The 12,587-nt window shown below is 39.4% G+C and overlaps 1 protein-coding gene across 2 annotated transcripts in view; it reads left to right on the top strand.

Moving 5' to 3' along the window:
- PAPOLA (poly(A) polymerase alpha) overlaps positions 1 to 12,106 on the top strand; it is a 58,983-nt gene extending 46,877 nt beyond the window's left edge. The window contains exons 17-22 of one of the 2 annotated variants that reach the window (XM_054567060.1): positions 30 to 172; positions 3,074 to 3,195; positions 3,411 to 3,631; positions 8,011 to 8,073; positions 9,911 to 9,985; positions 12,005 to 12,106. In XM_054567060.1, coding sequence (XP_054423035.1) covers positions 30 to 172; positions 3,074 to 3,195; positions 3,411 to 3,631; positions 8,011 to 8,073; positions 9,911 to 9,985; positions 12,005 to 12,100 — 720 coding nt within the window. In that variant the 3' untranslated portion in view covers positions 12,101 to 12,106. The remainder of the gene's footprint in view (positions 1 to 29; positions 173 to 3,073; positions 3,196 to 3,410; positions 3,632 to 8,010; positions 8,074 to 9,910; positions 9,986 to 12,004) is intronic. The other variant, XM_054567061.1, reaches the window with a different exon arrangement.
- Positions 12,107 to 12,587: the final 481 nt, after the last annotated feature.

Genomic DNA, 12,587 nt, shown 5'->3' with positions numbered 1-12,587 from the left:
TATTTGATCAAACATTTTATTGATTGCAGCATTCAACGGAAGGCGTCAGGCTGACACCTCTGAACGAGAACAGCCTCGACTTGTCTATGGACAGTGATAACAGCATGTCTGTGCCTTCACCCACTAGTGCTATGAAGACCAGTCCATTGAACAGCTCTGGCAGCTCTCAGGGGTAAGGAACACCAGGGCATGCAAGCGTAGTGGGTATTTATCAACATACGAGAAATATTCTTACTGTTGTTCAAGTCATCTATCTAGAATATTATTTTCATTTCATCCTGTAATATTTTTTAAATGTCCATTTAACTCTTAGTTGTGTGGAGAGTAATTTTTTTCTCCTATAGCATCGTACTTGTAGTCTGTATGAATATGAATATTAGTGCCATAACCCCTTCAATTTCAGTCCTGAGACACCTACTGCCTGTAGTGACGGGGCTGGTTGCTAAGGAGAACAGACAGGAGGGACGAAGTTGCCTTTTTGTCCTAGAGCTGCTCATATCTGTGTCACGGGGGAGCAAATCTGTGAAACGCTAGGGATCGTCTAAAGAAGGTGAAGATCTCTGTAGGTTGGTGGATGTTAAGGGAAACTTTTTTGAAGAATTACATGTCTCTTTAAAAACATTAAAAGCAGCTAAGTGTTTTTATACGAAAGAAATACGTGCATGGCTGTGGTAACAGAAGTCAGAACACAAAAGGCCGAGGCCGTATTTATATTTAACTTCTATAAATCTCCATAGTGTAACCCTGCAGACTTTTTTTAATGGATAAACAACTACTTTGAAAGGGAGCTGTTGTGGTAGACTTTGGGGTACTACTCATGTTTTAAATTGTGATGGTTATACTGATTGCTGGTTAGTAAATGAGTTGATACTTAAAATTTGAGCACATTATGAACGTGAGTGGTATTTCAATTTTTTAAAAGCAGTTTTAAAAATTGGATCATTAAAGTATTACCTTTGGCAGAGGCTTAAATTGGGATGATTCTTTGGGTGAGCTTGAAGTAGAAAATGCCACAGTGCAATGGATGAGTTCAGTTCTTTTGTCTTGGACTTTGGATGATGTGTCTTTAAGCTAGTAACACATAATTTAAAGACTTCAGGCATGAATGTGACATGTAAATCTTCAGTTTTAGAACAACTCTCCATTTATAGTGGTAACTTACAGATTTTTATTTTTAATGGGTTTTTTTTTTTTTAGTATAAAAGTAGAAATTTTAATAAGAATTTGACGCTGTGTATAAAAGCCTTTTGTGCACTTTGAATTTATGCAGCATACAGGGGTGGGCAAAAGTAAGTTTACAGTTGTAATACAAATAAATAATACAATAATACATAATAAAAAAAGGAACTGTTTTTCACATACTCCCAACTGTAAATATATATAGGAAATAGGTGTACCTAGTAAGTAATTTCAGAAGTTTAAATATTAGAAGTAAAGATCTCTGGATTTGAAGGTTATGATGTGTATTTGCTTAACAAACAGGATTGATTATGTCCTGGCCCCTTTGCTAGGTCATTCAGGCTTTCCCCGCATCTGTGGCTCTGTGGTCAGCGTGCCTGCGCTGTTTAACGTGAGATGCTTGTGCCCTGGGAGGCTCCCTCCTCTGGCCCTTCGTCCGTCTTTGTAATGTCCTTGGGGTTGGGGTACCACCTGCCCTGCTGACTTCAGTTACTTTCATGTACAGTAAATTCTCAACATTGGTGATAGGTTCTTAGAAACTGCGACTTTAACATAGGACAAAAATTTACCATAGGCTAATTGATGGGAACACAAGTTACTATGGCATATTTCTGGTCTCAAAAACATCACCAAACAATTCTTATAGTAAATATTGAAATAAAGGTGGGCTATACGTACATTTAAGAAAGATGAATAAAAACAAGTAAAGTCATGATTTTCTAACCTGCCGACTCCAGTTCAGGGTGTGGGTGGGGCCCAGACCCACACAGGATGGCCTGCCCTCCCTGGGCCCTCGCGCGCACACCCCCTCGCTCAGGCTGCGCCACTCGCACGCTGGCTCGCCTGGCGTGCCCGTCTGCGGGGTTGGGAGGAAGCCCGGGTGCCCGGAGGAAGCCCATGCAGACGGGAAGAGAATGTGCAGACCCCCACGGTGGCGCCCCAGCGGGAGTCTGGTTTTCTTTCCTTGTCAATAGTATAGTGAGATGACATGACCTCGAATGGACTGTCGAGGGCCTGCTGTGCCAGTTAGCTTTAGCAATAAGCCGGATGCGCGCCGGCTTTTCACCTGAGTGTCACGTGGGCACCAACAATCTGTAAGTGCTCTGGTGTTACCCAGCTTGTCGTGACATCGTCATTCCACAGTTGCAGAGCACGAGCTTTTGCTGAGGGGGGAGGAGCAACAGAGGACTTTTCTTTTTCTGGGAGGTAATAAAAATGAGACTATTTCAGTGTTTACATACAGGATTTATTTGGAAGAGAAAAGTCGAAGAGATAGGAGTACGAAGGGGGAACGACTGGAGTTTCCCGAGATGGCAGGAGGGGATCCGACACTGGGAGGCGGTGAGGCGGGGCTGGGCTTGGGGAGTCCTTGCCACGGCTTGAGGCCACTGGGGGCAGGCTGGTAGGGTCTCCTGAATGCTTAAGTTTTGGGTGCAGAAACTGTCCCGTTTCTCAGATTGTTTTCTTATTTACATTTTCTAATAGGACTCTCTCTCTCTCTCTCTTTTTTTTTAAAAAAAAAAAAACCTCAAATCAGAACAGTTCTTAAGAATCTTAACATGATAGGCGCTAGCCACATGTGGCGCTTGAAGTGTAATTAATATTAAATAACATCAAATACTCGGTGTCTTCCCTAGCCACATCTCATCTGTAGGGTGACTCCTGCCCGGGCCGCTGTAGCCGGGGGACGCAGTGCTGGAGCTCTGCAGACAGAGCCGCTTTAGAGTGTCAGTGTGCGTGTGGGTGGTTATAGCCGATCGAATAAAGGCGGTCCCTGATGCCCGTGTCTGAGAAGGAAGCCTCAGCAGTAATTTACTTTAGGAAATAACTTCACATAGGTACTGTGGTTAAATTTTTCCTCTCCATTGACTTTTTAACTTCTTTCCTTTAATAGCAGAAACAGTCCTGCTCCAGCTGTAACGGCAGCATCTGTGACCAACATACAGGCTACTGACGTTTCTGTGCCACAGGCAAATTCCAGCGAAAGCTCAGGGGGCAAGGAGATCGGCTTGACAGGTTTGCGGTCCTTGCAGCATGTGGGGTTTTGGGCTTTGTTTTGAAAGATGCCTTTATTTGTCAAGTAGTTTGAATTCAGTTTTTAAAGGCCATTTTAGTATTTGCATGTAAAATTATCAATGAAGTCAAATTCAGAGACATAAAGCTTCACTTATAAGTGGACATTAATATGGTTTATTTTAATCTGGATGTATTAATGGGTACTTACTGCCTAGGTGCATCGAGTGAAAACATCCCTCAGACGGCCACACAACCAGCCATTTCATCACCACCAAAGCCTGCGGTCTCCAGAGTTGTTTCTTCAACGCGCCTGGTGAACCCGTCACCGAGACCTTCAGGAAACGCAGCAACAAAAGTACCTACTCCTATGGTAGGAGTCAAAAGGAGATCCTCGCCTCACAAGGAAGAGAGTCCCAAGAAAACCAGAACAGAAGAGGTATCTATATATATCTTCATTACCCATGGGAATACAGCTTGCCTATTTTAAAATCCAGTGGAAGAAAATCTTTGAGAGCCAAACTTGAGCAGCAGCAAGGAGGAAAGCGTTCAGGGAACTGCCAGGTAGTGCGGTGGTGCCCTCGTGTTTCTGCGCCCTGGCCCCCCCCTCCCCGCCCCCCCGTCGCCTCCTCTCTCCCTTCTCTCCTCAGTGACTGGCACTTCATCAAGCTGGGCCCCTCGGCCCAGGCTGTGCCGCAGCGTAGCGCTGGCTTGCAGGACACCCTCCTTTAGCATTCCTTTCTCACCGTCTGCTGTGTATGCTGGCTCTTTGAGAGCCTTCCGGACACAGTGTTCTGTCCCTGTGGCCCAGGTGGAGGTTTGGCGTCTCGGCGGTGAGTACGAGTGCTTCTCTGGGAATTCTTAGGGAAGCGCTGACCAAAGGGTGCGAGGTCAGAGTAGTTTGGGGACATTGAATGATGATTTTCTCTAACCCTTCGGGAAATTTTCTAGGAATACTTCCGCATTTTATAGTGGGTGGTTTATCTTACCAAAGTCTCAGATAGTTTTAAGAAAACCACTGAAAGTGTATATTGATTTTATTGCATGTCTTCGAATAGAAATGGCCTTGTCTCAACAGCTGTGTTGATCTCTGGGGAGCCACTCGGAAGTTGCTTTCCTGGTAGTGAGGCGCCCCCTTTGCCAAGGAGGGGACAGTCTAAAACATCAGTTTTGTTGTAATTTTTGGCTGATAATTGGTTGATTAGGAACTTAACCTCATTATAACAAAGTTTTTTCATAGTATGGCAAAAAAAAAAAATCTCATAGAGTATTTGATCTGTAATGATGAAAAATTATCTCTAATTTTTAAATGTTCTCTAGGTTATTCTGAAGTTTTTTGGTTTTAGGAAATAGTCACTATTAATGAAGTATGAATAATTTGATGAATTTTGTCACTCTTATGATGCTAAGGATGAGTGAAAAATGGTCACGGTACATTCCGTAACACGTATTCTGAAAACCCATCTGCATCTGTGTGCTTCCCTTTCTAAAGGCATCATTGATTTTGAAGTCTGGGTGTACATCAGAATAACTTTTTCATGTTCTGTACAAACACCGCCCCCGCCCCCCCCCCCCCCCCCGCCCCGGAAAAAAAAATTTGACTTCAGGACCTTCTCCAGATACACTGAAAGAGTCTCTCTCAGAGTTAGGCCTGGGGTTTTTTTTTGTGTTGGTTGTTTTTTTAACACAATTTTTTTTTTTTTTTTTTTTTTTTTTAAGAAACACCACCCAAAGGGGATTAGCTCAGTCCCTCCCTTCCTCAGTCCTCTGCTCCCCACTGTCTTCCAAATGCTAGACTGAGACCTTCCGGGAGGCAGGGCAGTGGGGAGGCAGTTACCCATAGTCTCCAGGAGTCTCTTACTAAAAGCCCCAGTGCTCCTGCAGTGGGTTATGCATCAGCCTAAAAATGGACTGGTTTTGGTGTAAATGCACATCTTGTCTATGGATTCTTGTTCAGAGTTATCAGGGTGTTTCAGAATTCACGTTTCTTTTTACTTTAGCAAAGTATATGTAAGCGTAACTCAGATGCCTGTCGTTCTGTTTTCTTAATTGGTTCTTTTCTTAATGATTCTCTGTGAGCTCTAACTAAATGTGTTCCAGCACAATATTTGTAATTTCATTTGCTTTCACCTTAGTAGAAAACACTCATGTTTCCTGTCTAATTCAGAGAAGCAGGAGGAATATATAGTTTTTAAACTTAGTATGGAATATTTTAAATAGACACACAAATAAAGAGGCCGATGTCACATACCTGCATACCCATCGTGCAGCTTCAGGTGTGACGAACTCGGCCAGTCCCTACACACTTAATTCTTCAGCATTTTCCTTCTCCCCCTGTGCTTGGATTATTTAGATGCAAAATCCAGACATCATATCATTTCATCAGTAATTCTGAAATTGCGTATCTAAAACACAGTGGTTACAAAAAAGAAATTGTAAACAAAACAAATGTAACCCACCTTGAAAGAAAATCAGCAATTCATTAATATCAAACATCTGGTTAGTGCCCAAATAATCCTTGCTTCTGTCATTGACTTTTTTCTTTTAAGTATTTGTTCACGTCTGTAACTAAATAAGATCCCCATTTAACAATTGACTGATGTCTCTTTAGTATCCTGTAAAATACAGGTTTCTCCCCTTTTTTTCTTGCGGTTTTTTGTTCTTTGTAGTTTCTCAGCCTGGGTTTTGTTTATGGCAGCTCCGTGGAGTTGACGAAAAAGAACAGAATTGTTAGATACAGAAGGGCTCTTGGGGCCTCGGTTGTCTCTCAGAGTATCCGACGCCTGAGAAGAGGAACTGGAGGCTCATCGCCCCTCTCACTTACAAAGCTAATGAAACGGAGACGGGATTAGAACCCAGCCTAAACCATTGTGCTCAGCTGGAAGAATATTGTTATAAATACCCTAAACAGCCTCATTTTGAAGCTCTCCTAAACCGGTTCTTTCATTCTCTGTATTGGAAATTTGAGCAAATCAGAAAGAAACATGGGTACTATTGAATTAATAATACACTAACATGTATATAGATAGGAGGGTTTTTAGGTATTATCAGGTAGTTTAGTTCTGCTTTTCAAATATATACAAATGGTAGGAATAGAAAACAAACAGAAAAATGTGCTGTGTATATATTTTTAAAACTTACGATGCTAAGTTTATATTTTAGCTATGTGTGTTTCTTTTATTTTTTATTGATTTTCAGTGAGGAAGAGAGAGACAGACATGTAGTTTTTCCACTTATTTATGCATTTTTTTGGTTGATTCTTGTATGTACCCTGGCTGGGAATCTAATCCACAACCTTGGTGTATCAGGATGATGCTCTAACCAACTCAGCTACTTGGCCAGGGTGATATATATATATATATATATATATTATATATATATATATATATATATATTTTAAAAACTTATGGGAAACTTCATACATGTACAAAATTACAATCAACAGTTGAGCTTGCTTCACTTAGCAGTGAACAGCTCATTGCCAGCCACTGCCATCTGCACGGCTGCGCCCCTCCCCATTGTTGCCAAGCAGGTCCTAGGCATATCATTTCAGCCATGATATTTCTACAAATAAGGACTGATACGAACAAACTTAGTGTATTATTATCATATATGTTTATGTGTGTGTATGTATACTTATCAGTATTAACCATAGTTTCATAATGTCATATGTCCTGTCAGAATTCAAATTTGCCCAGTAATTCACCCTGGCTGGGTAGCTCAGTTGGTTAAAGTGTCGTCTCAGTACAGCAAGGTTGTGGGTTCGATCCCAGGCCAGGGCACATAAAAGAATCGACCAATGAAGGCATAAATAAGTGGAACAAAAAATGAGTATCTGTCTGTCTCTTTATCCCACTCTTGCCCCTCTTTAAAATCAACTGAAAAAAGTTTTTTTTAAAGAAAAAGAAATTTGCCCAGTGGTGATTTTAATTACTATGTATTTCTTAAGTTTGTATGTTTGCAGGATACAAATAAGGTTCTTATTATTGGAATTGGTTTATATTGCAATTAAATCTCCTACTCTCTAAGTTAGCCTGTGGTTTCTATGTCTTGTTTAAGAGCTACATTTAAAATTAAATTCTAGTTCTGCCTAGTAAATAAAGCAGAGAAATTAGTGTCAAAATTATTTTTCTTAAGAAAGTGATGTTTATTAACAAGTCACTGCAGGAATAAGAAAGTACAGCCATTCTTGGCTTTTTCCCCTCTTTATCAAAAATGAGTTGTTTTGAATAAGATTATAATAAATTAAAAAAATTAAGACCCGAGGAGAACATTTTTCAAACCTTGTATTCAGGATTTTAATAGGTCTTACTATGCAGGGGGATTCTCTGGTTAATTAACTTCGGGAAATTTAAAGGGATGTGTTGTGTTTTGTTTTTTTAAATAGAACTTGTGTGTGTATGTGGGGGTGGGGTGGGGGGGTGCTGGGGGAGGCTGGGAGAATATGAATGAATCTCCCGGAATGCAGGTGATAGTATTTCAAGTCTAAATTGTTTAATCAAGGAACTCTTCTTTTTTTTTCTCTTTCTAACAAAAAATATTTTATGACCTTAACAGGTTTTGGGGGATGCACTTTAGGTGTTGATGATCAACAAGTTTTTCATCATGTTCTTTTTAATTTTGGCAGATACTAAAAATTAGTGTATTAATTAAACTTGTTAATATGAAAAAAATGAATCAATAATGTATTTTAAGGCCATACTTGATCTTACAGGTTAAATTATTTCATAATTAAAATTTCTATAAATTAAAGCACTGATTGGCAAATAATCTAAATTTTTCGTTTTAGAGAATAAAGCTTTTTTTTTTAAACAACAGGATGAAACAAGTGAAGATGCTCACTGTCCTGCTTTGAGTGGACATGATAAAACAGAAACAAAGGTACACTGAATTTAGCCTTGGAATACATGCACAGTTAAGAGGACAGAAGGTGTGATAGGAATGTCTCTAGGATATTGTGCTGTCTTTTGTTTAGCAGGCTGTGTTCAGCATTGTTTTCAGGGAAGTGTTTGTCGCTTTTTAATGTTAATTTGCAACGGGGACGTTGAGTCCCTCCCAGGTGTGAGGCCCGTCTAGACGCACAGGGATCTGATGGGCGCCTGCCTAGTGGGATGGAGAGGTGAATGAGGTCTGTTCCACACCTTTCAAGAGCTTACAATTAAGTAAAGAAGATAAGAGGCAGATGCATTTAATTACATTATCAAAGGAAATAAATGTAACTGAGGACGGTGGTGGCGGCGGCGAGAGGCTAGAGGAGCTAGGTGTTATTTTCTGACTGCAGAAATAGCGCAGGGCATCAGAACAGGAGGGCGCAGCATCTGAGGCAGCCCTTGAAGGGTGCCCAGGGTTTGGGGCAGTCCGCGGTGGGTCGCCTTGCTGTCGGGGTGAGGGTGTGGTGTGTTTGGGGAACTGGTGTTTGACAGAAGGTTCTGGCTAGAGCCGGAGGTGCTCGGGACTTGAAATAAGGTGGATCATATGGGAGAGATTGGTTGAGCCAAACCCTGTTAAACTTGGAATGTCAGTTTTTTCAGAAATTGATCTGTACTAAATAAAGGCTTTTAACTTTCCCCTTGGAGAAAAACTAGAAACCTGTCTTCCCCCAAATTATTCAAATTCCCATGATTGGTATTTTAGCAAGTTTTGTTTTGATATCTTTATAGGTTTTGTCTGTGTGCACTGCCAGTACCTTTTGCTTTCAAATCTTTATTCTCTGTGTAAATCAAGAAAAAAAAATTTTATTTTATAATCTAGAAAATATTATTAATGGCTGCATAGAATGCTGCCTTAAAGCAGTTACCATTTTTCATGCAACCAGTTTCCTGTTGTGTAAGCAATTGCTTCTGTTAAAAAAAAGAAAGTTGCTCTTTCCCACTGTGGTATTAGCTGTAGCTAAATACCTGCCATCCATTTATGTTTATTTTATTAGGAAAAATTAATTAAAGAGGAATTACTGAGGCAAATAGCATGCTTCCTTTGAAAACTTGATACGTATTGCCAGACTGCTTCAGAAACACCGTACTTCCTCATTTCTGCTCCTTGCTCCCTATTTTATGCATTTCAGTTCCAGAGGAGAGAATTGGTGTTTCATTGTTTTACTATTGTGTGTATATTTTTTCTAGAAATACAAATTTGTATGTTTATTTTCGTGTGTGTGTGTGTGTGTGTGTGTTGTTTTTTGTGCACTGGTATTAAAAAGTGGAGTGACCCGGTTCAGTCAACCCGTGTTTTGGGATTAAACTCAGCACATCGGTTATTGGTGGGGGGACCAAGAGGAAGGAGGGATGCAGAGACTTGCTGCTTTTAACTAAAGGCTTGGGAGCAGTTTGGTGCTTTGGTAATTTTATTTAATAATATTGAACAGGCTTTGTTTTTTTTCACATAGCTAAGAGCTTGGGTTTATATTTTGTTAATTATTGTTTGGGCAACATTTCATAATGTGCTTGTGCATGTCTTTAATTATTGTTGTTTAAAATGTCCAGTTGGAGATGGTTGGAAAGTTGAGATATTTTGACCATGCTTTAAAAGATTTAAGTTGGCAAATAGAAATTATGTGTGTATGAAACGCGTGCTAACCTACAGCAAGGCTTACTAGATGATTTTGTACTGTATTACATCTTTTTCTTAATCCTTTCTGTTTTCTAATATGTTCTTTATTAGCCACCAAACTCAGTTATTTTTTTTTTATTTTTAAGTCTCTTTCCCCGTCTTTGTCTCACAGGAACAACTTGATACAGAGACAAGTACAACTCAATCAGAAACTGTTCAGACAGCGGCTTCTCTGTTGGCCTCTCAGGTACTAAGTGCAAAAAGCAAGGAGAGTTTTATAAAAGTTAAGATTGGTGTGGTATAATGAATTGAAAGTAATTACTTGCTGGCTTATAAATGTATCCGTTGTAGTTTATGAAGCACAGGATTAGATGGAGCTGTTTTTGTTGTTGTTTTGTGCTGTCAAGATGGCTAACTCATCCCCTTATACATTTAATATTGCAAATCATTAAATCCTCGCTAGTCACAGTATGCAGTGCTCAGAGAGAGGTTTTATTTGTAGGTCAAAGTCAAGTTTAAATGATCACAACTAAACGCCATTCTTTATGGATTTTTATGAGGTTAATAAGATCTTTTTATTTTTAAAATGTGTGTCTGCCTCACTGTTTCCTTCTGATCTTCAGTTATTAATTTACTTGTTAACCTATAGTTCTTTAAAATATTTTTTTTTTCATTTGACCTAGAAATTCTGCTTATGACATTTTCTTGCATACAATAGGCACCTGGAATCTTTTTTTCATTAATTTGTGAACTTCCATTTGTTTGTGAAATGTTTTCTTCTTGAATTCTTTAAAATCGACTATATTCCAAAGTCCAGCTCAGACACTGACACAAAGTAAATATTTTCTTTAACTAGAAGTTAAATTGGTTAACCCCTACAAGATAACTGAGATAACTGCTGCAGTTGTTGCTAAACTGATAACAATGATGTTGTGCTGCTTTGTGGTTCAGAGTAATTTTAATGTGATCATTCTAAAGTGTGTTTTTGCTGGCTGTTAACCTATGTCACAGTCCCTAAAAATACTCTAAATATTATGCTTACTATCCTGGAATGTCTTTTATTTTTATAACCTTTATCTAGTGAAAGTGTGTTTGGCGAGAGTGACTAAAACAACATTATGAAGTGTTGTGCCCAACACCACACATGGACAGCCCTGTGTGTGGAGCTGTGGCTGCTCCGCAGGGGTGACGGGCCTGCCTTGTCACGCGCCACACCGCTCTCCGGGGGCCCTTCCCTGGCCTTGGCTGGCCCAGTGCGTCCCGTGGTGCTTGGTGCCCACGGGCGCTGGCCTCTCAGCTGTTTTTATGAGGAAGTAGAATGAGAAGATTCCTGGAGCCATTGACAGGAAAACCACCCAGTTATGAAAGTGATTATGTTGATTTTTAAAAATACATCCCTATATTTGGTGCAGTAAGGGGAATATTTTTTCTTGTGGGGAGGTATTAAAATATTGTGGCTGTGTCTAACAAAGAATCCTTATTGTTTTAAGATAAACTTGAAATATTTACAGATGAAATGATAGGATCTCTGGGATTTGCTTCAGAATAACCCGGGAGTGAAGGTGGGAGGACAGTGGATTGGCTTTCATTTGACAGTTGGTGCAGCCGGATAATGAGTGCATGGGAATTCATCATAGAATGCTCTCTGCTTTTATGTATTTTTGGAATTTTCCATAATAAAACATTTAAAAATTCATCTCTATGTTTTTGAATGTTAAAGAAGGCTTGTGATTTAATTCACTCTTAACATGAGACTTCCTTGAAATTTAGAATAATTAAGTTATTGTTAAGTTGTATGGATTCAATGTTATAATTTACTGAGTCAGAAAATAATAAATTTACTGGTAACCGCTGTCCCTGTCTAAGGTGAACTTGAAGTGTTCTCCCACATGGGGGCGCTCCAACACCAGTCAGTGTTACAGCCTCTGGTGTTCTTACAAGTAAAAATAGTTTAACATGAACTTAATAATTACATGATAGGTGGTTCTTAGAGGAGTGTGTTTGTAAAAGCTGTATTTGAAATTACTTAACAGTTTTCTATATATTGCTAAAATGTTTCTACAAGTGTAGAAGAAATAATTTCACAGCAAATCGTATTTATTTGCACTCCATTTTGACAACATTTTAGAACATTTTTCTTTAAATATTTAATACTTCTTATGATAAGGTCCCATCCATTTCTTAGGAGTAAAGCAGTGGGGAGGTAAATCTCATTGTTAAGTTACAGTGCTTTGAACAACGTTGTGTTCTTTGCTTTTGTTCTCAGAAAACATCCAGTACAGACCTTTCTGATATCCCTGCTCTCCCTGCAAATCCTATTCCTGTTATCAAGAATTCAATAAAACTGAGATTGAATCGGTAAAAACAACCTCAGGGGTCCATAAACAATATCTGCCAACTCAACCTGTTGTCTTCAAATGCTAAAAAAGGAGAATGGAGGGTACAAGACTAGACATGACTGAAAATGGACTTAGGGTTTTTTGTGACCCCCTTACTGGGCTAGTCGGCACTTGATCGGAAGTCCAGGTCAGTATGTGAAGCCAGGAGTACTACTATTATTGTGTTAGTAGCAGTTGCATTAACTATTTCAAAAAATTACTGCCTTTAAAAAAAAAAGCAAAAAAAAAAAAAAAACCAACCTCAAGCTCTATTTGTATCCCTAATCGACATCTGGATTGGGTTTATGTTCGAAGCATTGTTTGACAAATTTGCGATACAAACTGGCATAAGAATGCCTTATTCTGATGATGCACTTTTATGGGTTTTTTCTTTTATTAGAAAGTAGAACTAATTTTAGATGTTCAGCCTGATGGATTTTCAGTTTTTCTTGAAGAATTTCCTTTACCATT

Source organism: Pteronotus mesoamericanus, unplaced genomic scaffold (genome assembly GCF_021234165.1).
Source record: "Pteronotus mesoamericanus isolate MK-2021 breed Mesoamerican mustached bat unplaced genomic scaffold, CSHL_Meso_final contig_182, whole genome shotgun sequence".
NCBI classification, from domain to species: Eukaryota; Metazoa; Chordata; class Mammalia; order Chiroptera; family Mormoopidae; genus Pteronotus; species Pteronotus mesoamericanus.
Note: the sequence above shows the minus strand (reverse complement) of the source record. Positions and strands in the feature narration are given on the sequence as shown.